The sequence below is a fragment of the Sorex araneus genome, chromosome 1 (assembly GCF_027595985.1).
Source record: "Sorex araneus isolate mSorAra2 chromosome 1, mSorAra2.pri, whole genome shotgun sequence".
Lineage (NCBI taxonomy): Eukaryota > Metazoa > Chordata > Mammalia > Eulipotyphla > Soricidae > Sorex > Sorex araneus.
Window position 1 is genome coordinate 300425836 of NC_073302.1, and position 23404 is coordinate 300449239.

General features: G+C 57.7%; 1 protein-coding gene across 1 annotated transcript; it reads left to right on the forward strand.

Annotated features, from left to right (window-relative positions):
* The first annotated feature begins 466 nt into the window (after positions 1-466).
* Positions 467-22908, forward strand: PINX1 (PIN2 (TERF1) interacting telomerase inhibitor 1). Its single transcript, XM_004614752.2, has 7 exons — positions 467-618; positions 4097-4206; positions 5602-5694; positions 7176-7254; positions 10206-10298; positions 11625-11701; positions 21850-22908. Exons 1-7 carry the CDS (start codon positions 600-602, stop codon positions 22315-22317), a joined length of 939 nt encoding a protein of 312 aa, XP_004614809.2. The 5' UTR covers positions 467-599; the 3' UTR covers positions 22318-22908.
* The last annotated feature ends 496 nt before the right edge of the window (positions 22909-23404 follow it).

Below are 23404 nucleotides of genomic sequence, written 5' to 3' on the forward strand. Positions count from 1 at the left end.
CCTCTGACCTCACCCATGACCTCCGCTAGTAGAAGTAGCACCTGGAGGAAAGAAGCCCCAGGGCAGAGCTTCGCCTCCAAATGACGTCCCCAAACTGCAGGCACCCACAGCAGTTTGGCTGCGCCAAGGCCGGGCTAAGCATCCCTCTCATCACACTGCGCTGGTGGACCTCGGGGTCCCTCCCCATCACTCTCAGAAAGCACAGGCGTTTCCTAAACTGGCGCGGGCAGAGATGCAAGACGGGTCATTGGAGGGGGCGCCGGCTCTGCAGGAGCCGCTCCCGAAGGATCCTAAGTACATCTGCTCTTCCGCAGCGGGAACTAGTCCTCAGGCGTCCATTCACCTGCGACCTGGTCATTCAGCTCCCCGACCAACCCCGCCTCCCGGCGCCAGGACGGCGCCCCGCCCACCGCGACCCCGCCCACTGTCGCCACGCCCCTTGCCGCTGCGGGCCCGGAGCTCGTCGCGCCTCTCTGACGTCACCAGCGCGCGCCTGGTCGCGACCATCCACCTGCGGCGGGTCTGCAAGCTCCAGCCCGTCCGCGTGCTGTCCGGTGGCCGCTGATCGTCCAGGCCCGCGGGGGCCCCGGCTCTGCGGCATGTCGATGCTGGCCGAGCGTGAGTGCGGGGCGCGGAGGCGCGGGCGGGGCGGCTTGTGTGAGTGGCCGCGCGGGGCCCCAGCACGCCGGCGAGCTCCGTGTGGTCAGCCGGGCTGCCCCGTGAGCAGCCGGCCCCGGCCCGGGCTGCGCGGCCAGGCCGCCTATCCGGTGATCCGGGGGGGGAGTGGTGTAGTTGATTTAGCTCAGAATTGATCCGCGTGTTTCTCCGCCTTCGCATCCCTTTTCTCTCGTTCCCGGAACTTGCAGACCTAGTCCTCACGTGGGCGCGCTCCCTGGGCGCAGCCCCCGGGACTGGACCCTTCTCAGCTTCTGGGACGGCGTCTGGATTCTGCAGGCCCTCGGGGCCGTTGACGCCCACGCTGCTGCTCATTTTTTGTCTCTCCCTCCGACCTCTGTTCCAGTAACTTAAGCGGGTCTTGGAAAACTTGCCCTGAGGTGCTGACTGGGAAGGTGGCCACCCCGAGAGGGCACTGTTGTGGGTGCCAGCGGCTCTGAATCAGGAGGTGGCAGGATCTGACGGTTCCTCTCTCCACCTCGACTCCACATCCTCACACCCATGCCAGCGTTTGTGTCTTGTAGCTTTAGAGAATTGCTGCCTGTGGACGTGGCATGGTTGGTGACCGGTGCTTGGGGCTGGCTGGGGTCGTGGCAGCATTGGTTGCTGCAGCCCACTGTGTGTCCCCCCCACTGCCCTCCAGCACCCAAACGTTTTCTGTCTCCACCTCTGGGCACTGTGTCCTTTGGCTGCCCTTCCTTGTCTTGGGGTCTCTGTCTTGCTTCCCTGTCTCTTCACCATAGATGTTTGTCCTGTTTGCAGGTCTGCTCATTACTTCCTCAAATTTAAAAGCATCCTTTACCCTGTTACTTCTCTGATGAGCAGAATGTTCTCTTTGTGGGGCTCCCCTTGAAGGCAGAAACTCCTGCTCCAGCTAGCCGCCCTGTGGCTGAAACCGGGATTTCATTTCTCACCCTCACTTCTCACTCTTCTCATGGATATTTGTCCAGACACTACTTTTTTTTTAATATACATATATATATTTTCTTTTTGGACATTTGGAATTATTTCACTTTGAAAGTATCCCCCTCAAGCCATGCTTGGTGCTTGTTGGAGTGAAATGTTCAGCTTTGGTCTCCTAAATCTTCGCTGTGGCTTGGTTGAGTGTGTGTGTGTGTGTGTGTGTGTGTGTGTGTGTCTGTCTGTCTGTCTGTGTGCATGTGCGCGTGTGCGTGTGCGTGTGTGTGTGTGTGTGTGTGTGTGTGTGTGTGTGTGTGCGTGTATGCATGCGCATTGTCAGATCCACAGCTGTGGCCTCCCTGGCTGCTTTGCTACTTCTGTCTTTGTCAGAAAGTGAACGTGGAGAAAAGGCCTTGACTCTGGGACTCACAAGCCCTTGGGGAGTCTGCAGGATCATGGCATAAACCCAGTGATGCTGAACAAGGAGTAATGGGACAGTGAAGCTCCTGGCCACTGTCCCGGGTGGATCATGTAGGATCAGCCCCAGTGTGTCCCACCAGTCCCAGGGCGGTCAGTTCTGAAAAGGGCCTGCATCGTCAAGTGCACTGCCCACCCCGGGCCTGCCCTCGCTGCTGTCACCTAGTGTCATGGGTAAGAATTCACATGCAGAGAAAGATGTGCAAGGAAAAGAGCATGAGTGTAGGATAACATGGGGTTTGTCCTTTTAGCCTTGCCGCAGGGAACTTGGTTTACCTTAAAGCAATGTCCTTTCTGTATGGACACAGGAAAACAGTTAATATTATGCTTTGTAACTTGGGAGCTGATTGACTCCAATAATATTTACTCCTGGGCATCTGCTTTCTCAACTCAGTTGCCCTTAGTTCCTATCACCCCAAAAGCAGGGTCCCAACGAGGGATGGAATGGACCCAGGGCAAGCTGTGAGCTACCCTGGCATTGAAATGGGCCAGGCCAAAGTGCCACGATACTCAACTATAAGTTGAGAGCATGGTCATAGACAAATGCTGTCATGATCCAGAAGTAACGACGAGACTAGGACCCTGCTGGGGTTAGGAAGACTAATCTGGTCTGAGGACTGTGATCTGGAATATATGGTGAGATGTTCTCAGAAAGAACCAAACTTTAAGTTTGATATATTTCTTACTGTGCTCATACAGAATGACATTGCTAGAAATATTAGAAGTAGATTTACTACAACTATTTAAGTTGATTACTAGCTGAGGAAAGAAGAAAGCAAAACACCCTGGATGGGATCCCGCCCTTAAGCAGATCTCCTAATAATCTAGAGTAATTTCCTTAGATGAGATTTTGTTAATCTCCTGGAGGAGTGGTCTTATTATCCCTCTGTGTTGATTTGTTAATGTTCAACCCACCTTTGTGTCACCACCCTATGCGATGGTGGTGTTATATAAACTGAAACTGTTACAGAAGTGAGGGAGAAGACACAAAAGGAAGACACAGAAGCAGAGCACAGAGCGAAAGAGAATCAGGGAGTCATCGGAGCCAGGAGCAGGGGAAAGAAAGAGCACAAAGTGAGTGAGAATCAGAGTCAGAGTTAGAAGTGAGAGCGAGTGGGGCTCTAGAGACTGAAGCAGAAGGGTTCCGGAGAGAGAGATCGGAAGAAGAGAGATCCGAACAGACCAGAGGAGAGACGACAGAGACAGAGTCAGATAGAGAGACAGCGGCACACACAGAAGCAGAGCACAAGGAGGAGCCATCCCGATCCGGTCCATACACAGTGGACAGAGAGAGAGAGAGAGAATGACAATGACTTGGACAGCAAGTCCCCTCTCAGCAGGACCCTCAGCCTCCTCATGTCCCCGACAGTGACCTGGGCATGTGATGTGGCATCTAAGACCTTCAGGGCCCCCAAGGTGGGCACGTGGCTTCCGTGCATGAGTTTGCTGCCCAGAGCAGAATGTGGTGGGAACCCTTTTTTGTTTTGCTTGTTGGATTTTTTATTTTTATTTTTTGCTTTTTGGGTTATACCTGGCAGTGCTCAGGGGTTACTCCTGGTTCTGCACTCTGGAATTACTCTTGGCCATGCTGGGGACCATATGGGATGCCGGCGATCGAACCCAGGTCAGCCACATGCAAGGCAAATGTCCTACCCACTGTACTATAGCTCCAGCCTGCTTGTTGGATTTTGGGGGCAGATCCTACAGTGCTCAGGGCTTACTCCAGGTTCTGTGCTCAGAGGTCACTTAAGGCAGGGTTTGGGGTCCCTGAGGTGCTATGTGCAGTGCAAGTGCCTTTGCCCACCATCCTGCCTCTCCAGCCCCAGGGGAACCCTTTTATTCTGCCAACTAAAGTAGGTAGTAGGTTGAGAATGTGCAGCTGGTCAGACCAGCCACGGGAGGGACCTGGCCAGAGTACAGCCTTTGTGCTGACCGCTGAGGGGGTCCCAGAGCCCACCTATGCCCGGGTCAGTGCAGGCGTACAGTGTGTGTGCTTGTTGGGCCTGAAGGACAGATTGCTGATGGTTTGCTTTGTCCCTTCTAGGCCGGAGGAAGCAGAAGTGGGCGGTGGACCCACAGAACACAGCCTGGAGCAATGATGAGTCCAAGTTTGGCCAGAGGATGCTGGAGAAGATGGGGTGGTCGAAAGGAAAGGTATTTCAGAGAAGAGCAGGATAGCTGCCCTACTGCACGCACCAGTCTGGGTCGCAGATGCTGATCTCTTAGGAGAGCCAGAGCACAGCGGGGAGGGTGCTTGCCTTGCATGTAGCTGAGCCAGGTTCAGTTCCTGGTGTTCAATCCCATATGTCCCCTGAATCCTCCAGGAGTAATTCCTAAGTGCAGAGCCAGGAGTAATGGCTGAGCATTGCTGAGCAAAGCAAAGGAAGAGATAGGGAATCGGCAGCAGGAAGCGATTAGGAGGGAAAGCTGAGTCATCACATTTTTCAGGATGAGAAAGTCAGACTCGCATGGAAGTATGTCACCGATGAAATGGGCCTGCCTGGCCTGGCTTGGAAGCGGGTCTTGGCATGAGTGGCCATCCGACTGTGTGTACTGACGGTGCCTGGGGTCTTGGGGCCACTCTGTGTGCTGAGAGCCCTCATCTGCCCTGCTGTAGCTCTGCCCGTCTCTGCCCGGGCTCCCTCCCTGGCTGGCCCACCTGCCCACCCACCATTCTTCCTTTCCCACCCTGCTGCCCCTCAGCCTGCTCACTCCTATCTCTTCTTCTCACCCCAGTCCCTCTGCATGTGGCAGCAGCCTGGGCCTTACTGTGCTCAGGCGAGCTGGGTCACCTGCATCAGCTCCACACCCAGCAATGCACAAGGGTTACTCCTGGCTCATGCACTCAGGAATTACTCCTGGTGGTGCTTGGGAGACCGTATGAGATGTTGGGAATCAAACCCGGGTCAGCCTCATGAAAGGCAAATGCCCTACCCGCTATGCTATCGCTCCAGCCCCTTTGGCCTCCGTGCTTTTGGTCTGAGCAAGGACATCGCCCTTCATGGCTTCCGGCCTGCCCTCTCTCCATGTGGCCACCGTTGGAACTCTTGCTTATCCCTTTCATCTTCACAGTAAGGCCAGAGGCACTGGAGAGATCCTTCAGGGCTAATGTGGCCAACCTGGGCTTGATCCCCGGTACCACATAGGTTCCGCCCAAATTCTACCAGGAGTGATCCCTGAGCACTGTGGGGTATGCCCCAAAAACCAGAAGAAGAAAATAAAACATCAAATTCCAGCCAGGCTTTCCCAGGCCCTGTGAACCGTGATTGCGTCTTATACCTGGCTTCATCCTGCAGGGCTGTCGGGAGCCCCTGGCATTTCTGGGCCCCTCCCGGAGGGCTGTTTCCAGAGGCCGGGGTCTCCCAGGGTGCTGCACAGCGCTGTTCTCCAGGGCCTCGGGGTGGCCAGGTCTGGCTCTTACTCTCGGGACCTGTCCCTGCACGTCCAGCGCCATGAGAGCCCCGTCGGTGCATCTGTGATTCAGCCAGCAGTGACCGTGGGAGCGAAGGGGCTCTCGACTGATGGGTTCTGCCGCTGTCCCTCCCACAGGGCCTGGGCGCACAGGAGCAGGGCGCCACGGAGCACATCAGGGTCCGGGTGAAGAACAACAACCTGGGCCTGGGCGCTACCGTCAACAACGAGGTGAGTATGTGGCCTCGAGTGCCAGCTCCTTCGCCTCCTCCCGGGGCCTGTCCTCTGGGTGCCAGTCGACCCAGGGGCCCTTGAGCAGGCTGCCTGGCCTGGTGCCCACTGGCTGCTGTGCCTGACCATCCCCACTGTTCTCTTCCTCGCCATGGCCACGAGCCAGGCTGGCTTTGTGGCTCCGCGTGCCAGAGTGCCACAAAAATGCTCCTTCTGGGACCTGTGCTCCTACTCTGATGGGTATCTGCAGGGTGTCTGTCTTTCCCTGACCCGCTCTGATTCCCATGGGCGGGGGCAGCAGGCCCGGTTCTCCATACCACATGGCACCGTGCTTTGGATACTAGCCCCATGGATGACTGGCTTGGCCGTTTCCGCAGTCCTGTAGCTGGTCGTAGGTGGTGGCAGCTGCAAGAGTCACAGCAGCGATGGGGCAGCCCTGCTCTGCCCCATGACTCCAGTTTAAACCCTGGTGGAAGGGTCACTGCCAGACTGGCTTTGAAGGTAGCGGGTGGCAGGGGAACAGTGTTACCCCCCTAAACTCAACCGGCTGCCAGGGGCACTCGGAAACATTCTCTGAATGCACAAGGCAGAAGCCAGGGAGATGCTCGGGGACTCAAGTCTGGGGGTCCTGGGGTCAGTCCCTGGCCTTGCCTGGCCCTGACAGCGCTAGCAGCTGTGACCTAAAACCCAAACACTGTCCACGCTGCCTCCCTCTTCCCCCCAGGTGAGTTGGGGACATTGGTTCCCTTGGATCAAAGGCTGCTTTCTCCATGTCACTGCCTGTGGCCTCCAGTCCCCCGAATATTTGCTGATGGATTCAGGAGCAGGACTCTCCCTCCCATGCGACAATTTTGTAAATTGGGGTAATAGAATAGGATGGAATATTTTATTTTTTTTATTTTTTAATTTTTTTTTGCTTTTTGGGTCACACCTGGCGATGCACAGGGGTTACTCCTGGCTCTGCACTCAGGAATCACTCCTGGCGGTGTTCAGAGGACCATATGGGATGCTGGGATTTGAACCCGGGTCGGCCACGTGCAAGGCAAACGCCCTACCCGCTGTGCTATCTCTCCAGCCCCAAGGACGGAATATTTTAAACTCTAAATAAGAACAGAAGCGCTCAGTCTTTCACTGCCTTTCCCCTTTGTCCACATGCGCTTCCAAAGGAGAGGAGACTGTTTGTTCTCTCACCTCGTCTGCACGCTGCCGCCTGAGGGGTGACTGGAGGTTGGTTTTGGAGGGGATATCCGCTTTTGGAATCGGGGCTTAAGCTTCCAAGAAATTCTTCTTTGATACTGATCCATTGTATTTTGAATTTGTGTTATTTCTTGTCCATTCCAGTTTGCAAAATATTCTGACAAAACATTTAAAGTTTCACGTGAAATTCCAGCTTTCATGATTCCAAATTAGACACCACCCCCCCCCCCCCATTATGGGTAAGTCACCGTCTTGTTTCTGATATTTTTGTTTCATATTTTCAGGACAACTGGATTGCTCATCAGGATGATTTTAACCAGCTGCTGGCCGCACTGAACTCTCATCACAGGCAGGAAGCTGCAGGTAGAGGCCCGGCACTTTGGTGTGAGCCTTGCCAGCTCCTTCTCTGGGGCGCTGGGGGCTCATCAATTCTCATGTTCACTTACGTGTTTTTGGTGCTTTAATCCTAAGCAAACACTTGTTTTCCAGTCAGGAGTTTGATATGGCAAGATAGATTATTCCAATCTCAGATGATAAAGTGACTGTCCCAGTGTATGAAATAGGACTGAGGGAGGGCCAGAGAGATGGACAGTGGATAGGACTCTTGGCTTTTTTTTTTTTTTGCTTTTTGGGTCACACCCGGCGATGCACAGGAGTTACTCCTGATTCTACACTCAGGAATTACTCCTGGCGGAGCTCCAGGGACCATATGGGATGCTGGGATTCGAACCCGGGTTGGCCGCGTGCAAGGCAAATGCCCTACCCGCTGTGCTGTCGCTCCAGCCCCGGACTCTTGGCTTTTATGTCACCGACCTGGGTTTCAGCCCCTGCCCTGATAAGGTCCCCTGAGCCCCTGCCAGAGGTAAGCCCTGAGTACCGGTGGGTGTGGCCCCAAAACCAAACAGAGCAGAACAAAAACAGTTGAGAAACCCAGTGGGCCCTCAGGCCTTGGCGGGAAGGCGTGCTGAGCCCAGAGACCCTCAGACCGTGGCGGGAAGGTGTGCTGAGGGCCTACCTGTGCCCGTTCTGTGCTGAGACAGACCTGACTCCCCGGGAGAGCCCCAGTGCTCCGGGAGAGGAGTCAGTCGCAAGATGCTCAGTAGGAGAAACTGCCCTAGGGTGGCAGGAGCTGGCTGCGGCTCTCCCATGTCAGTCGGCGAGAGGGGCTGTGGGCTCTGTGTCCTCCCACCCGGCCCTTTGACGTCCCTGGCCAGCGTGGGGGCCGCTTCCTGTCACTGAGCTCTTCGATGCATCTCGGAAGGCAGGGCTGTCATGGCCGTAGGTTCTCCCGAGGCTGAAGTCCAGACGCTTCTCTCCTGTATCCTGTCTGCGGCTGTCCGTGATTGCGCACGCACCGTCCAGCTCTCTCCACCCTGAGAACTGCAGCTATCCCCAGGGGCTCTCTGAATGTGACCACAGGGCAGTGTGGTCCTGCGAGTGTCCCCAGGACCAGGTCACCTCCCTTACCAGTGCGCCCGAGCGCCTCCAGGATCAGAGTCGCCTTGCTGTCCACTCGCCACCAGGGCACCTGGGGCCCTCTGCTGCTGCGGCCACTCTCCCAGCCTGGTCTCTTCTCACTGGGCACAGACCGCGGGCCCAGGCATGCGGGGAAAGGTGCTCCCTCAAGTGCTCTCTCTGTCTGTTTGTCTGTCTGTCTCTCTCTCTCTCTCTCTCTCTTTCTCTGTCTCCCTCCCCACCACCTCTCCTCCCCCCCCTTTCCCCCTCCCTTTCTCGCTCCCTCTCTCTCTGGTTCCTTAGTCTGGCCTTTGTCTGGCTTCGTTTTTGTCCCCAGTAAGAACTCTGCTTTTGTCATTAGGGTGCTGTTGGCTTCAGAGAGGCTGTGGAAGGATTTTTATTTCTTAAATATTTTGGAAGAGCTCGTAAGTCTTCTGAAGGTTTTCTGGATCTCACCAGTGGGCACCACCTCTGGACCTGCACTTTAGTTCTTTGGGAGATTCTTTTTTGTCTTGTTTTACTTTTGGATCACATCTGGCGATGTTCCGGTGTTACTCCTGGCTCTGTGCTCGGGGATCTTTCCTGGCGGTGCTATGGGATGCTGGGGGTTGAACCTGGGTCAGCCACATGCAAGGCAAATGCCTCCCTGCTGTGCTGTGGCTCCAGCCCTTCTTGGGAGATTCTTCATTACTCCTTTAGTACCCTCACAACCGGTCTTGCTGGGTTTTGCCTCTTTTCTCTCTCAGTCTTGGAGGTTTTATTTTATTGAGATCCCACCCATTCCTGGGGTTCCCCGGCAAAGACTCTGCCCATTTCTGGGCTCCCCAGCTTAGGGGCATACAGTCACCCATAGTCACCTGTTCAGTATTTACTGTCATTTTCCCCTTTTCATTTTTGGCCCCTTTTGGGGGTTTTCTCTCTCTTCTTCATGACTCTAGCTAGGGATTTGTCAGTCTTACTCTTCCAAAAACTGACTCCTGGTTTCTCTGGGCCTTTGCTTTGCGTTATTGATCTCTGGATCAATGATTTCTTCTCTAATTTTTACTATTTTCTTCTTTCTATATACTTTGTGATTTATTTGCTGTTTTTCTAGTTTCTCTCTCAAGCTCTGAGGTGGGGCTCTGTGAGGTTTTTCTTTTTCCCTGGTAGAGCCTTTGTTATTGCTGATTTCCCCTTTAATACTGCTTTTGCTGGATTCTCTAGGTGCTCTCTTCATTTTCATTGATTTCAAGGAGTTTTTGTTTTTGACTTTTTGTGTCACACCTGGCGATGCCCAGGGTTCCTCTTGGCTCTGCACTCAGGAATTACTCCTGCTGGTGCTCGGGGGACCATATGGGATGCTGGGGATCGAACCCGGGTTGGCCACATGCAAGGCAAATGCCCTCCTCGCTGTCCTATTGCTCCGACCCTGAGGATTTTGTTTTTAATGTATTTTTTCACTTAGGCACTGTGATTCATAGAGTTACTCCTAGTTGGGTTTCATGGTATGTGATGTCCGTCTCAGTCTCTTGCCACATTGTTCAGCTTTAAGTCTCTCTCATCTCTCCCTGCTTTTGAGTCTGCTGTTGGCTTATGTGAGTGTTTTCCAGCCTTTCACTCTGTGTCCCCTGCCCTCTCCCCTCCCCTCCCTGCTCTTCCCTCTCCTCTGTCTCCCTCTCACCCCTACCCTCCCAGGAAGGTGGAATTGTGGAAGCACCATCTGGCCCGGAGTTCCATCTTGCCTGCCCTTAGCACTCATCTGGGAGCTGACTGGGCATTTGGTCAGTGTTGGACTCCTTTGCGGTGCTCACAGGAGCTGCTACATCCCTGTGAAAGGGAGTCACAGGACTTGTGTGGCATTTCCTTTCCTTGTCTGACAGATGCCTCGGAACGCAAGGGAAAGAAATCTTTCAGCCTTGAGGAAAAGTCCAGAATCTCCAGAAGCCGTGTGCATTACATGAAGTTCACCAAAGGTACCAACGTCTCTCCCCTCTTCATACCCTATCTGTGAGTCTCTCCCTCCTCAGACCTTCTCTGTCCGACTCTCCCTCTTGGGATCCGCTCCGTGCGTCTCTCCCCTCCTCGGACCCACTCTGTGTGAGCGTCTTCAGGCCTCAAGCTCTTGCCTGCACTCCCTTAGGGTGGGCAGCTTTCTCAGTCGGGTTGTGTATGTCTCGTGCGGTGCCCGGCAGGACAGGAGCCTGAGCTCAGGAGTGGGGCCACAGACTGGCTGTTAGAGGCAGGGCAGGACGTGGTGTGGTCCCAGTTCTGTTGCCTGAGGGATAGGCGGCAGCTCCCTCTGGCCTCACCCAGCTGGTGCTCCAGCTCCTTCGCGCACTGTCCTTGGAGACCACTAGGTGGCAGCCCTGCGCCACCCGCTGCATTGGGTACCAGCGGTCTGGTGCGGCAGGCGGCTGAGGGACTGTGTGTATGGCTCGCAGGACCCTGGCCTGGGCACTGCTCCTCTCCTGCCACCAGCCAGGCCACGGCGGAGACTCGGCCTGCACCACCTCTGCCGCTCTCTGCCCTTATTTCTGTGTTTGCCAGCGCAGCCCCGCCCAAAGGCTTGGTGCCAGTTCTGTTCTTGGGGGAAGCTGGCGGATGGGGTCTCAAGTGAGAGACCAGGCCATGTGCCACTTACATACTCGGCCTTCTGCCCCCGGGCTTAGTTTGAGACCCCTGGTGTCCCCCCTGCCCTCCAGTGGGACCGGCTGAGGAGGGTCCATCTCAACCTGGGCGCTGGCTGCAAGGCCGATGCTGGGGCACGGGGTCTGAGTGGACAGTGGCCTGGATGCTTCCTGCGGAGTGGGTGTGGCGGCACCTTGGCCACCTGTCCCGTCACTGGGGTTTCTGGTCTGCAGGCCCGGGTGGGCTTCATCCCACGCCTGTTGGTGCTCTGGGGTTTTGCTTGGGTTCTGCCCAGCACGTTTCACATACAGCAGCTGCTGCGAGCTGGGAAGTGGCTGGGCTGGGAAGAGGGCGAGCTGGAGGGTGAGATGAGCTGGGAAGTGGGCAGTCACAGTGGGCACTTTGGGACGTGTCTCTAGGCAGAACCGGTGAGAACTGGTTGGGGCGGCTACCTGGACCTGTTGACAGCTGGCTCTGTGTAGAACCCGGGCTGGTTTGTCTCTCTGTTTTGGAGGAGTCACTGGCTAGTGTGACAGTGGCTCCAAGCTCTGACCTGTGATGTGGGGACAGGAAGTAGTTGACAGTTTCTTCTCTGACACTCTCTTGCCCTCGGAGTTCCCCGTGCCTCTGCTGCTTGCTGACAGACTCAGTGGCACTGTGTTCTCTTTCAGGGAAGGACCTGTCGTCTCGGAGCACCACAGATCTCGACTGCATTTTTGGGAAAAGGCACAGAAAGAAGACCCCAGAGGTACTGAGCTGTGGGGCTGTGCTGTCTATGCTGAGATCTCCCCTCCGTCCCGGGTCTGTTCTGTGTGAGTTTCCTCTGTCCGGGGTCTGTGTTGTGGGATTCTCCTCTGTCCCGGGTCTGTGCTGTGACGGTCCTCTCTCTCCTGGGTCTGCACGGAGAACCACTGGTATAGCCCCAAAACCAGAACAGACAAAGCCCACAAAGAATCAGGGTTCAACATCCAGAACAGTCTAGGACCAGATGTGGCCTGGGCCCAGAGGGACAGAGCCTGGAGGCCGCGGGGTCTCTGTCAGCCAGACTTTCCCTAGCCCAGTGCCCTGGCCAGTATCACAGAGAGTGATGGGTCAGCAGACAGTCTTCCAGAAAGTCCAACCAGCCCCCTCTGAGGGACCTTCTGTAAATGATCCCCACCTGCCCTGAAGCCCCGTCCGGCCCTGAACCCCAAACCAGGCTTCCCCTGGAACCCTGGAGTTGCTGAGTTGAGGGACAGTCATTCATGGCCATGTGCTGGTTGGGGGTGTGACAGGGGGACAGGCTTGCCATATCCACACACCAGGGGCAGGCGGTGCCCTGCCCCCCCCCCCATACACGGAAATGGGGGCATTGAGCCCCTTTGCGTGTCTGAGGCGGGACCTCTGTAGCCGTGACAAAGGAAGAGGAGCCAGTGTCAGCTTTTGGGCACTCGTGTCGGTGGCCTGTTAATCAGCGGGATAAATTACTGCTGCTCGCAGGAGGGGCTGCTGGGGTCCCTCCCACCGTGTGCTCCTTGGGGGTTTTGTTAAGGGCTGAAGGGAGACTGAGGGGCGCTTTGATTTATCTGCTCCCTTTCCCTTTGGGTCACTCCCCGGCTCGGAAACAGCCGAGTTGGCTTAATGTGTCGCCATTAGAGACCAGACATTCACCGGGAGAAGCGTCACGCCGCAGGATGAAAAATGCCCCCTGATTGGCTAATTAATCAGTCAAAGCGGAATGACATGGCTCTCGGCTTGAGGGACTGTGCGCCAGAGAAGCAGGCTGCTGATAAATGGCTTTCCAGCCAATTCATACATCAAGGAAACTTAGTCATTTTTTAACTCCTGTTTGTATGACTGCAGTTTCTCCCAACTTTTCCTTTTCTGCTGCCCTTGCTATTTTAGCTCTGCTTTTTGCCTTTGATCGAGAAACGGGATTCTAGAGATGAGAAAAGAGCGTGCTTTCGACTTCTGTCTCCCAGGCTGTTTGGGTTTCTCTGTGGCAAGATAATCAATTGGCGAAAATCAGCGCTTTATCCCAAAATAGTTTCTGGACTTGAATTTCCCTGGTTTCCTCCGTAGCTGATCGCTCTGGGTCTTGCCACATGCTGCCTGCCCCTCTTGAGGAGCCTGGGCAGACGGGGACTGGCGCTGCTCTCCGTCCATCTGCTGGAGGCCTGGAACAGCCCATGGGCAGGCGCGTGCTGTGTGGCCCCATTTCCCTGTGCTTATAGGGGACGGCGGGAGGGTCACCTCTAGGCTTCCTGGGAGCCAGAGGGGCACCCCCTGCTCTCGGGACCGGGCTCGGGGCCAGAGGGGAGCCCCCTTGCATGTGCCTCTGCTCTGGACAGCCCCTGTTATGTCCCTGGGTCCCACATGGTCCCCTTTAGTGCTGCCCTCGGTCGCTCCCAGCCTTGGCTGCTCTGGCCCAGGCTGTGTCCACTGCTGCCCACTCAGGGCGCCGCCTTCCTGGTGTTGACCAGGCCTGCGCGTGTTGGAATGACGGCATTCATAGTCGTGCTGGTCTTGGGGTGGATGCGCCCTCCGGTGACACTCTGGGGCTGTCCCAGCTTGGTGCTAGGGATCGACCTGGGACACTGGTCACATGTCGCTGCTGGCAGAGTGGATTCTAAGGGAGGGGGCACAGAGGGCCATGGGAGAGCAATGCAGGGAGGGCAGTGACGCCGGGGCCCAGGGGTGCCGCCCAGCTGGAAGAAAGGGACCGCAGAGGCCCTTTGCTTCTGGGGGCTCCACACCGGCTGGCTGGGCTGTGGGTGCCTGGCTCCTGTGCCCTGGCTGGTTCTGAGTTTGTGTCCCCATACCCTTTAGTGTGGCCTCGTTCCACCTTTGCAGTTGGGCCTGTCCACCCTGCTCAGCACCTCACACCAAGGTAAATGACTGTTCTCGCCCTGCTCCTTTCTGTGGCAAGGTTGCTAGCTTGCCACCGAGCACTGGAGAGGTGCAGCTGTGAGTCACTTCACAGCCTGTTCTGGGGTCTTTGCCCTGTGACTTGTGCAGGATGGCTGTCTGGTCGGCCTGGCCCGCTGACCAGCCGCTCCCTGTCTGCAGCGCTCTGGCATCAGGCGCTCGAGAAGGGACCTGTCCTGTGCTCTGGGGTTGGAGGCACCAGCCTCAGTGTGTGAGGGGCCAAGCTGGGCGTGTCGTGGGCACCCTGGGGGCTTGATGCCTGCAGGAGAGGCACGTGGGGTCCCCTCGGGGGAAGTATGTTGGGGCCGGTGGCGTCTGCTGCTCACAGGCAGCTCTTTAATGAATCTTGTTTTGTTCATTTTGGACTTTTGGTCATACCTGGTGGTACTGAGGGTTGCTTTTGCTCCACTCAAGAATCCCTCCTGGCGGTGATCGGGACCACGTAGGTTGATGGGACTAGCACCCAGGTCAGCTTCATGCAGGGCGAATACCCTCCCTGCTTCTGACCCCCTTAAGTGGGTTGTTTGGGTGCAGTCTTGGCTCTCCTTGAGAGGCAGGGACAGACGCACAACCTAAGGGCCGAGTTTGCTTCGAAGAGGGCGAGGCACCTCAGGGCCCCAAGGTGGGCCTGTCGCTGGGCCCTGGTGCTGAAGGAGCGAGCCTGGAGCTCTTGTGCCCTGGGAAGGTGGGTGTTGCTCCCCGAAGCTGACACTAGGGGGAGCAGCGGTGCCGGGAATTAGGGTGCTAGAGCCGGGACAGGAGATGGGGCCCACCCAGAGTGATCCCTGAGCATTGCTCCCCACCCCCCACCCCACCCCCCCGTCTCACAGAAATGCAGTCTGGGGCTGGACTCTAGGGCCGACGGTCCCTTCTAGTCCGAGGGCCACAGAGCACCTGTGTCTGAGCACCCCCAGACTGCTGGGTGCCCGGGAACCCACCTCTCCTGCAGGGAAAGAAAGGGCCATCGAGAGTCACAGAAGGGGCTGGGGCTGAGAGACGCATCCAGAATGCGGCGGGGTTAGGGGTAGTAGTGTCGGCATTCCGTGTCCTGATGCTCTCAAACCCACTGTGGGTGGCCCTGACTGCCCCCACGTCCTTGGCGTCTCTGGGAGGTGGGCAGTGCCTGTCCCTGCGACCTCTGTGCCACCTCCCCAGGCAGCCTGCCTGGGCCGGGCCAGGAGGAGGGCTTCTCTCTCTGGACCCAGGGTTTGCTTCCAAGTCCTGGAGTCCAGTAGCTTCTTCTCTGCCACTTAAAAGGACAGTCGGGGAGCCGGAGAGCTCATTTAGTGGGGAGGGTGCTGACCGTGCACATGGCTGGACGCCAGGCACCCCACAAGGTCTCCTGATCCCTGCCAGGAGCCATCTCTGGGCACAGAGGAAAGGGTGAACCCTGTGCGTTGCCGCTGCAGCCCAGAAACCCTAGGTGTATTTTTTTTCTTTGTATGGTCAGGCTCAGTGGCTGACCCTTTCCGCTTTGTTGTACTGCTGCAGCTTTAAGTCAGCACATCACAGAACTATCTGGGGGAGAAGGCAGAAGGAGGTGCTTGCATAGTCAGAAGCCAGACTTTGTTTGTAGTCATAGGTCACAGTTGGTGATAAGTTGCCAGCATGTGGGCATTGCTGTGCTGCTTCTTTTAAGGCCATTCCTAGAAATACTCGCTGCTCGCTGCCTTTTCATAACACCTACCTTGGAAGGAAAGAGAAATCAAGAGAGTTACGTTATTGACCGTAACTGCGAAGTGACAAGTCCACTTCCCAGCAGTTCACCTTTGCTCAAACTTGTTTTGGTTTCCGGCTTGCTTAACTTGGCTCTGCTCGGGCACCCTCTGCGGTGCTGGGGTGGCCCCTGGCTGGGCTGTCTTTGGCCGCTTGGCTCAGACTTGGAACCAGCCGTGTGTGAAGTGTTCAGGGCCTGTGTCGTCCGGCAGGCAGCGCGGTTGGGAGGTTCCCGCGTGAGTCTGTTACTCGAGACTCCCATCGCCGTGATTGTGTGGGTTTATCTGCAGGTCAATCTCTGAGAGGTGCTTGGTGAGTCACCGCAGCCCCTGGCGCTCCCTGCCGCAGCCGCTGCGCCACCGCCGCCGCCTCCTACCTCCTCCTCCTCTCCCCCTCCTCCTCGGCTTTCATGTCTGAAAGTTGCCTCTGTTGGACTCTGCTGTGGTCGCCCTTTCTCGATGAACACGAATGCCAAAGCCTGCAGCCCTCGGACACATGGCCGAGCTCTGCGGCGCCCGCGGCCCCCGGACACGTGGCTTAGCAGCGCACTGTGTGTTCTGGAAGGAACCACTCTTGGGAGCAGAGCTTCTGGCTCGGGGGACTCTTGTGCCCTCATAAGTGGCAGGACTTGGTGGGTTCTTGTCGGCAGCTCCCGAGGTACCAGAGTGATCTTTTGGCTGCTGGACTGCCGGAGGTGCAGGCCCTGGGGAGGCTCAGAGTCGAGGGCAGAAACTGATCCAAGCTCTCACTTCCAGAAGTTTTTCCAGTGTGAGATCTGGCACCTGGCAGGCATCGAGCAAAGTCCTGGAGGGCTGGCGCCAGGCCTAGAGACACCCCCGGGAGCGTGACTGGGCACATCTGTGGGGGGTGGGGCGGGGTGTTGGGGGGTGGGGGTGTCTCTTCCCTCGGGGCGTGGCTCCTCCTGCGGGGCGTGGCCAGGGGCAGGTGCTGCAAGGAAAGCGGGTGGCGAGGCGCATGTTGGTGGCACATTGGCACCACAACCCAAATATGTGGGAGTGTTGCTCACACCAGCTCAGCCGCACAGGGAGATGGTCCTGCCCCAGGGTGCTCTGTGGTGAGGGGGTGTGCATGGGTCACCCTGTGGTGGAGCCCCAGCAGGCATGGTGCTCTGTGTGTGTGTGTGTGTGTGTGTGTGTGTGTGTGTGTGTGTGTGTGTGTGCATGCGTGCGTGCACGTGCATGGGTCACCCTGAGATGAGTCCCCAGCAGGCAGGGTGCTCTGTGGGTATGTGTGTGAGTGTGTGGATATGTGTGCATGGGTCATCCTGATATTGGGCCCCAGCAGGAAGGGTGCTCTGTGAGTGAATGTGTGCATGTGTGTGTTCATGGATCATCCTGAGGTGTGTGTGTGTGTACATGCATGTGTGTGTACCTGGCCCTGAGGTCGGGCCCCAGTAAGCAGGGTACTCTGGGATGAGTGTGTGTGTGTGTGTGTGTGTGTGTGTGTGTGTGTGTGTGTGTTCATCTCATGGGTCATTCCAAGATCCAGCCCTATCAGGGTACTCTGTGTGTGTACATGGGTCACCCTTAGGTCAGGCCCTGGCAGGCAGGGTGCTCTGTGGGTGTGTGGGTGTGCATTGTGTATGAGTGCGTGTGTGTGCCCGTGCATATGTGTGCGTGTGTGTGTGTGTGTGTGCATCTTTCTCACAGGCAGTGGTGTGCATGGTGCAGGTGTTGTTGTTTGTGGGTGTGTGGGAAGAAGTGCCCAGGGTGTCTGTGCGTGAGTGAGCAGGACAGGCCACTCTCTGACAGGGTCTCTCGCCAGCTCTGAGCCCCTGTCTGCAGCCCTGCTCCCCCCGCCACCTCCGTCCTGTACTCGCCCCCATCCTGCTGTCCCCCACACTCCTGGCATTACATAAGATTCCTGTCGGGAGCTTCCTGTTTTGCCCGTGAGAGGAATTGTGACTCCTGCAGGGAAAAACCCTGTTCTAACATTAGCCGCGGCCGCAGGCGGCCAAGGCATGAGCTCATGTGGGAAGCACCGGCTCGGCCTCTCCGCTCCTGTGCCGGGGTTCCCTCCCGTCCCTCTGGGGAGCAACCCCAGATCAGTGTGATGCTGGTCTGGGGGTGGGGGTCACCGCACACTCGGGCACAGTTATGAGGAGGGACATCCACTTTGCCATTTGGTCAGTTGGGTTACAGGCCACACCCAGTGGGCTCAGGGGACCAGACCCGGGTTGGCAGGCGCCTTCCCTGCTGTTCTCTCTCCAGCTCCAGGATACCCCCTTGGAGCCCATTGCTTTTGGGGAGCAGTCCCCCATTCTCTTGGAAGCTCTGAGGCCCCCCCCAGCCCACATCTGGGGACTACTTCCGCTCCGCCTGTATCTAAGATGTGCCCAGGCCAGCCCGACTCCTTCCCTCATCTTAGCACTGTGCCGAGCTCCCAGCTCCCACCTTGGGGTCCCCACAGCCGGGTCAGGATCACAGGACCCTGGCACTGTCCTTTAAGCCGCCAGCTGCACTGTGTGTGCGTGTGTGCACATGTGCGTGTGTGTGAGTGCACATGCCCTAGCACTGTCCTTTCAGCTTCCAGCCCTGCTGTATATGCATGTGTGCAGCTGTGTGTGCGTGCGCGCGCGAGTGTGTGTGTGTGTGTGTGTGTGTGTATGTGTGTGCGTGTGTGCCCTGATGATGGCCTTTCAGCAGCCAGCCCTGCATGTGTGTTGCTGCCCCTGGCCCAGTCCCCAGCCCTGTCCCTGCTGGGGACTGCTCACCCTGGCCCTTGTCTTACAGAATCGTCACATCCTGGGGCTTGCTGGTCACTCTTTGATGTCCTCAGTACTTTTGGCATCTTGCTGTTGTTTGTGTGGGGTTACACCCAGCGGTGCTCAGGATTCCCCCTGGCTATGCAGTCAGGTCTTTCTCCTGGTCAGCTTGGGGACCATATGGGTGCTGGACATTGAACCCCAGTTAGTCGTGTGCAAGGAAAATGCCCAACCAGCTGTGCTATTGCTCGGGCCCAGCTCTCACTTCTTTAAAACTGAGAAACAGTTTCTCACGTTTTGAAGACATTCTGTAGAACCAGTCCCCTCCCTGATGTCATTTCAGCTGGGGCTTGTGCACCTTTGCTCGCCCCGTGGAGTCTGGAGCACCAGTGGGCCGCCTCTACCGAGGCCTCTTCTTTTACTTACTGGGCACTGGGCTCACAGTCCATCCCGGGCCCTTCAGCTACGTGAAAATCCCTCTGTAAATGAAGTGGCCTCAATAGCTTGAGGGGAAAAAAAAGCTACCTGCTGACCTCTGCAGGCCTCCAGCCAGCCGTGGGACACTCCATCCGGCCTGGTGACCGTGTTCACCAGCAGGCGGTGGGCCGCCCGGCACACAGCCTGTTTCCTTTAGACCTTTGTGGGGGCCTTGTTTGAGGAGGGGCCCCCCACGGCCATGGTCCCCGGCGGTGTCCTCCATCTCTAGGCCCGGCCCCCGTTACTAGAGGGGGGAGTGGACCCAGTGGGCGCATCTCCTCCCGGCAGGTGTCCAGGGAGGAGGGAGACCCTAGGCCAACAGGGGGCACGAGGGGCATCGAGGGCCCCCCCCACCTCCCGCACACCTCCTTCCCTCAGACCCAGACTTGGGTGATGCCCCTTCGCTCCAGATTCTTCTCCAGAAGTTCGCTCTGGCCTCCGCCCCACCCTGGAAATACAACACTCGTCCCGCTGGGAGCGGCCTCCCGACCTCCCAGAGCTCGGTCAGCGCAGGGGCTAGTGCTCCCCGGGGCCGGGCAGGAAGTCCCTGCTGCACGCCTCAGACAACAGCGGGTGCGTGTGTTGGGGGGTCCGGAGGCCCTTCTGGGGAGGCCAGGCCGTCTGAAGACGCATTGAAGACAGGCTCCGTCTCCTCTCCTCATTCTCCGCTCCCAGCCTGAGCGCTGCAGGCTGGCGGCTGCAGGAAGAGCTGATAAGGTGCCGAGGACAGAGAGCCCGCCTTATCTCCCCCACACACGCGGGCCCAAAGTGCTCCCTCTTCCTGCCCAGGGCCGGAGACATAAACCCACCATCTCCTGCAGCCCCCCTTTCCCAACCTCGGTGAGCCAGAGAGGAGAAAGTGGGGCGCGGCCGCTCCAGAGACTGCGTGACTGGCACGACCGAGTGGGTGGGATGGCCGGGTGCTGCTCTGTCCAGCAGGCTCACATGCAGGGTCTGGGCTTGGCTTGGAAGGCCAAGGTTTGCCGACCCGCAGGCCAAGGGCACAGCGATGTCCTCTGACCCTCAGAGTGTCACTGCACCAGTGCAGCCAGCTGGGCAGTGACGCCCCCAGCCCAGGAAGTGTTGTACAGTTCTGTTCTCTGGGTATTTGGTACTTTACAAAATACTTTCTTCTGTTCTCTAATGTTTTACTTTGAAAAGATCCCACATGTTTAGCTGAGTGTTTTTAATAAGCACATAGCAGATAGCCATGGGCTGGGATGGATTCTGAGAGCTAAAACTATATTTGGTGTGTGTTTAAATGTTGGACTGGAGCAATAGTACAGCAGGTAGGGGCGTTTGCCTTGCACACGGCTGACCTGTGTTCGATTCCTCCGCCCCTCTCGGAGAGCCCGGCAAGCTACCGAGAGTATCCTGCCCACACAGCAGAGCCTGGCAAGCTACCCGTGGCGTATTCGATTTGCCAAAAACAGTAACAACAAGTCTCACAATGGAGACATTACTGGTGCTTGCTCGAGCAAATCGATGAACAACAGGATGACAGTGCCACAAAAGCCTCAGAGACTTAGAGGGGGGAAAAACCCGGTGGCCGAGGAAACCCTTGTGTGGGCACCTGGGACCCATGCAGGGCCCCTCCACAGCCCGTAAGGTGAAGGTGAGTGGTGGGTGGGTGAGGAGTGAGGGGCCCAGTTTGGAGCCCCCTGCAGCCGCCCTGAGGGTGTGAGGCTGCGCGGGATTAGCTTTTGGAAGCCAGCTCTCTGGTTTGATCTGCCCGTTCTCTCCGTGAAGCATCCTTTGTGATGAGAGCCCCGAGGAAAGAGACCTTGGCTCTAGTTCCTTACTGGGGTCGTAGCCTCATTCCTCCTCCTCCTGTCGTCGATGGCCAAGCTGAGAGGGGGCTTTTCTATGGTTCATTTTATTTGTCTTGATTTCCCTTGTTCCTAAATAGCCCGTGTTGACTGCGGAGACTCACTTCCTACTTAAAAACACGCAGTTCTCTGAGGTGGCACGACTGTAGGCGATTACTCCTGAACTCTTGAGAATTATATGAAAGATTTGCATGTGAAACTCAGAACTTAAGAAGTTGGGGTTCACTGCAGGGTCTGTAGATGGGCCCTGTGTCCGGGCCTCTCCTCTTACCCCCGTATGAGGTCACTTGTCCAGTCCCCCGATGCACTGTCCAGTGTAGGACATCCCGGCCCTGTCCCTCACCGCCTTCCCCCTCCAGGGTATGGTGACGACCTGGTCCTGTCCCCGTGCCTCTCTCTGTCCAGTGCATGCGTCCTGGTCTGGCACCTGCAGCTGGAGCCCTGGGCCCCACATCCCCTGGCTGGGCCTCTCGAGGCCTGTGTCTTCGTCTCTGATCACGTGCTTGCAGGAGAGGGGTGGTAGAGGCCAATGGCCAGGGGCCTTATACTTGCTGCTGTCCAGGGGGCGGAGTGGCCCGGGCCCCACCCCTTCTGGATCCCGGGCTCCTGACCTAGAAGCCGGGTTATTTTTAGAGTCGCCCAGAGATATGTATCCACATCCATCACTTGGATGGCAGAGGGGCCTTGTCTGTCCCTGCTGGCCCTGCCCCAGATGTGTGTGTGTGGCTCTCCTCTGGACCTGGAGGGGCCCAGCCTCCGAGGCCCCCTCAGGCACCTGGCCGTGGCACGAGCAGGTGGTGGGCCAGTGGGGAGGAATAGGACTCCGGTGTCCACTAAGCCACCAGCTTCTCCGTGTGGGGCCCTGCCTGGGTGCCCCTCCCTGGCCAGGGTGTCCTTCACGTGCCTGTGTGCCCAGTGGGGGCACGGGTACACACACTCTCTCTCTCTCTCTCTCTCTCACTCTCTCTCTCTCTCTCTCTCTCTCTCTCTCGTGCGCGCGCGTGTGTGCACACACCCCTGAGCGAGCCCTCTACCCCTCTGCCACATGCTGGCTGGCACTGGGAGGCTTCATACATTCGGGTGACCCTGAGGTTTTCACTCAGTAACCAGAACCCCTGCGGTGCCCCGGGGGCTGACCCCCACCTTCCAGAACCCGGGACTCAGAGTCCCTGCTGGGGGGCCCACAGCCCCCCTGAACTCCCACATCAACCTCTAACTCATGTCCCTCTCCTCCCACCCTAGGATGACCCCCCCACGGCCACTCCAGATGCCTCGGGCACCACCACCAGCACCATCAGCATCCACGAGTACTTCGCTCAGCGCATGGCTGCACTGAAGGGCAAAGCCCTGCCCTCAGGGGCAGGACCAGACCCCCCAGAGGCCCCCGTGGTAGGAAAAGGGGCCAAGAAAAGGAAGAAAGAGGCCAAGGACAGATGTGTGGGCCTGACGGAGCAGCCCGAGGCCAAGGAGCAGAGCCACGATCTCCAGGACGAGAACACCGCCGGCCCCGCCGTGGAGGCAGACAGCTGGACGCAGCCACTGGAAGACACGGACGAGGACACACATGAGCCCCCAAAAATCAAGAAAAGGAAAGGAAAGAAGCAGCTTCTGCAGCAGGTGCAGGCCGTGGAGGAGACACCGTCAGGCGACACAGCAGTGAAGAAGAAGAAGAAGAAAAAGAAGAAGAAAAGTTCCCTGGAAATTCCCTAACTCCGTGCCCTGCACTTCCCTCCAGGGACAGTCCACAGGCAAGACCAGGGACAGGGCCACAGGGAGAGGGCAGGAGTTGCCAGTGTGTCCTCACTGGCCAAGCGGAGGAAACGGGGCATTCCAGCAGACTCAGACAGGCACATGCTGAGGGATGCGGCGGCTCCATGCTGTGCCTGTTCCCCTCATACTGCCGGCGTCCTCTCTCTTGGCCTGGCCAGCATCCACTCGTGGCCCAGGGGCTGTCCACTCGACATGGGGGCCGTCTACTCCCTAGGCCTGGCAGGTGTCTACCTTCTCTGCCTGGCCAGCTTGGCGGGCACTCACTCTCTCAGCCCGGCCAGCACCCACTCTCGGCCCGGGGGCTGTCCACTCTCTCAACCTGGGAGCCGTCTACTCTCTCGCTGGGGGGCCATCTACTCCCTCGGCCTGGCAGGTGTCTATTCTCTCGGCCCGGCCGGTGTCCACTCTCAGCCCGGTACCCACTCTCTTAGCCTGGCCATGCCTACTCTCGGCCCAACTTGTCACCGGCAGGAACCTGCTTCCTGCGGAAGGCCTTGCCCTCATTAAAGGATTAAGATGCCAGCGTTTGGATTCCGAGTTCTGTTTATTCTGTCTCCAGCCACCCGTGGTGCCAAGTAGGCGTCACCCTCCCTGTGCGGCAGGCTGGTCGCTTCTCAGACCCGACTGACGTACCTTGTCCCCAAGAGCTTGGGCTCTGTGTGTGGAACCTTGCCAAGAACAGGGCTCACCTGGTGGAGCTGCGGCCCCTTGGTACCATCCTGGACTGTTGGACACTGAGCCTCCCCCGGGCACTCCTGGGGGGACAAGGTGGCCTGACGTGTCACACCTGCGCCTGCTGCCACTAGAGATGCCACTTGTGGCTCTCATACTGGCCCTGCCATGCCTGCTGTGGCATGACCCCAGGTGGGTGGAAGAGGCTGACACTTTGCCTGGGAGTGAGGCCCTGGGTCCTGTGCTGGGCAGAGATGCCCCCTTACCTGCTGGGTGCAGTGGACACCAACGCACAGGAAAGCGCGACTCCTCCTGGGGCCAGAGAGAGCACAGCGGGCAGGGCGCTGGCCTTGCA

Coding starts and splice junctions, on each gene's coding strand:
- PINX1 (XM_004614752.2), top strand. Junction 4,207..5,601: donor TGGGGTGGTCGAAAGGAAAG/GTATTTCAGAGA, acceptor TCCCTCCCACAG/GGCCTGGGCGCACAGGAGCA. Junction 11,702..21,849: donor ACAGAAAGAAGACCCCAGAG/GTACTGAGCTGT, acceptor CTCCCACCCTAG/GATGACCCCCCCACGGCCAC.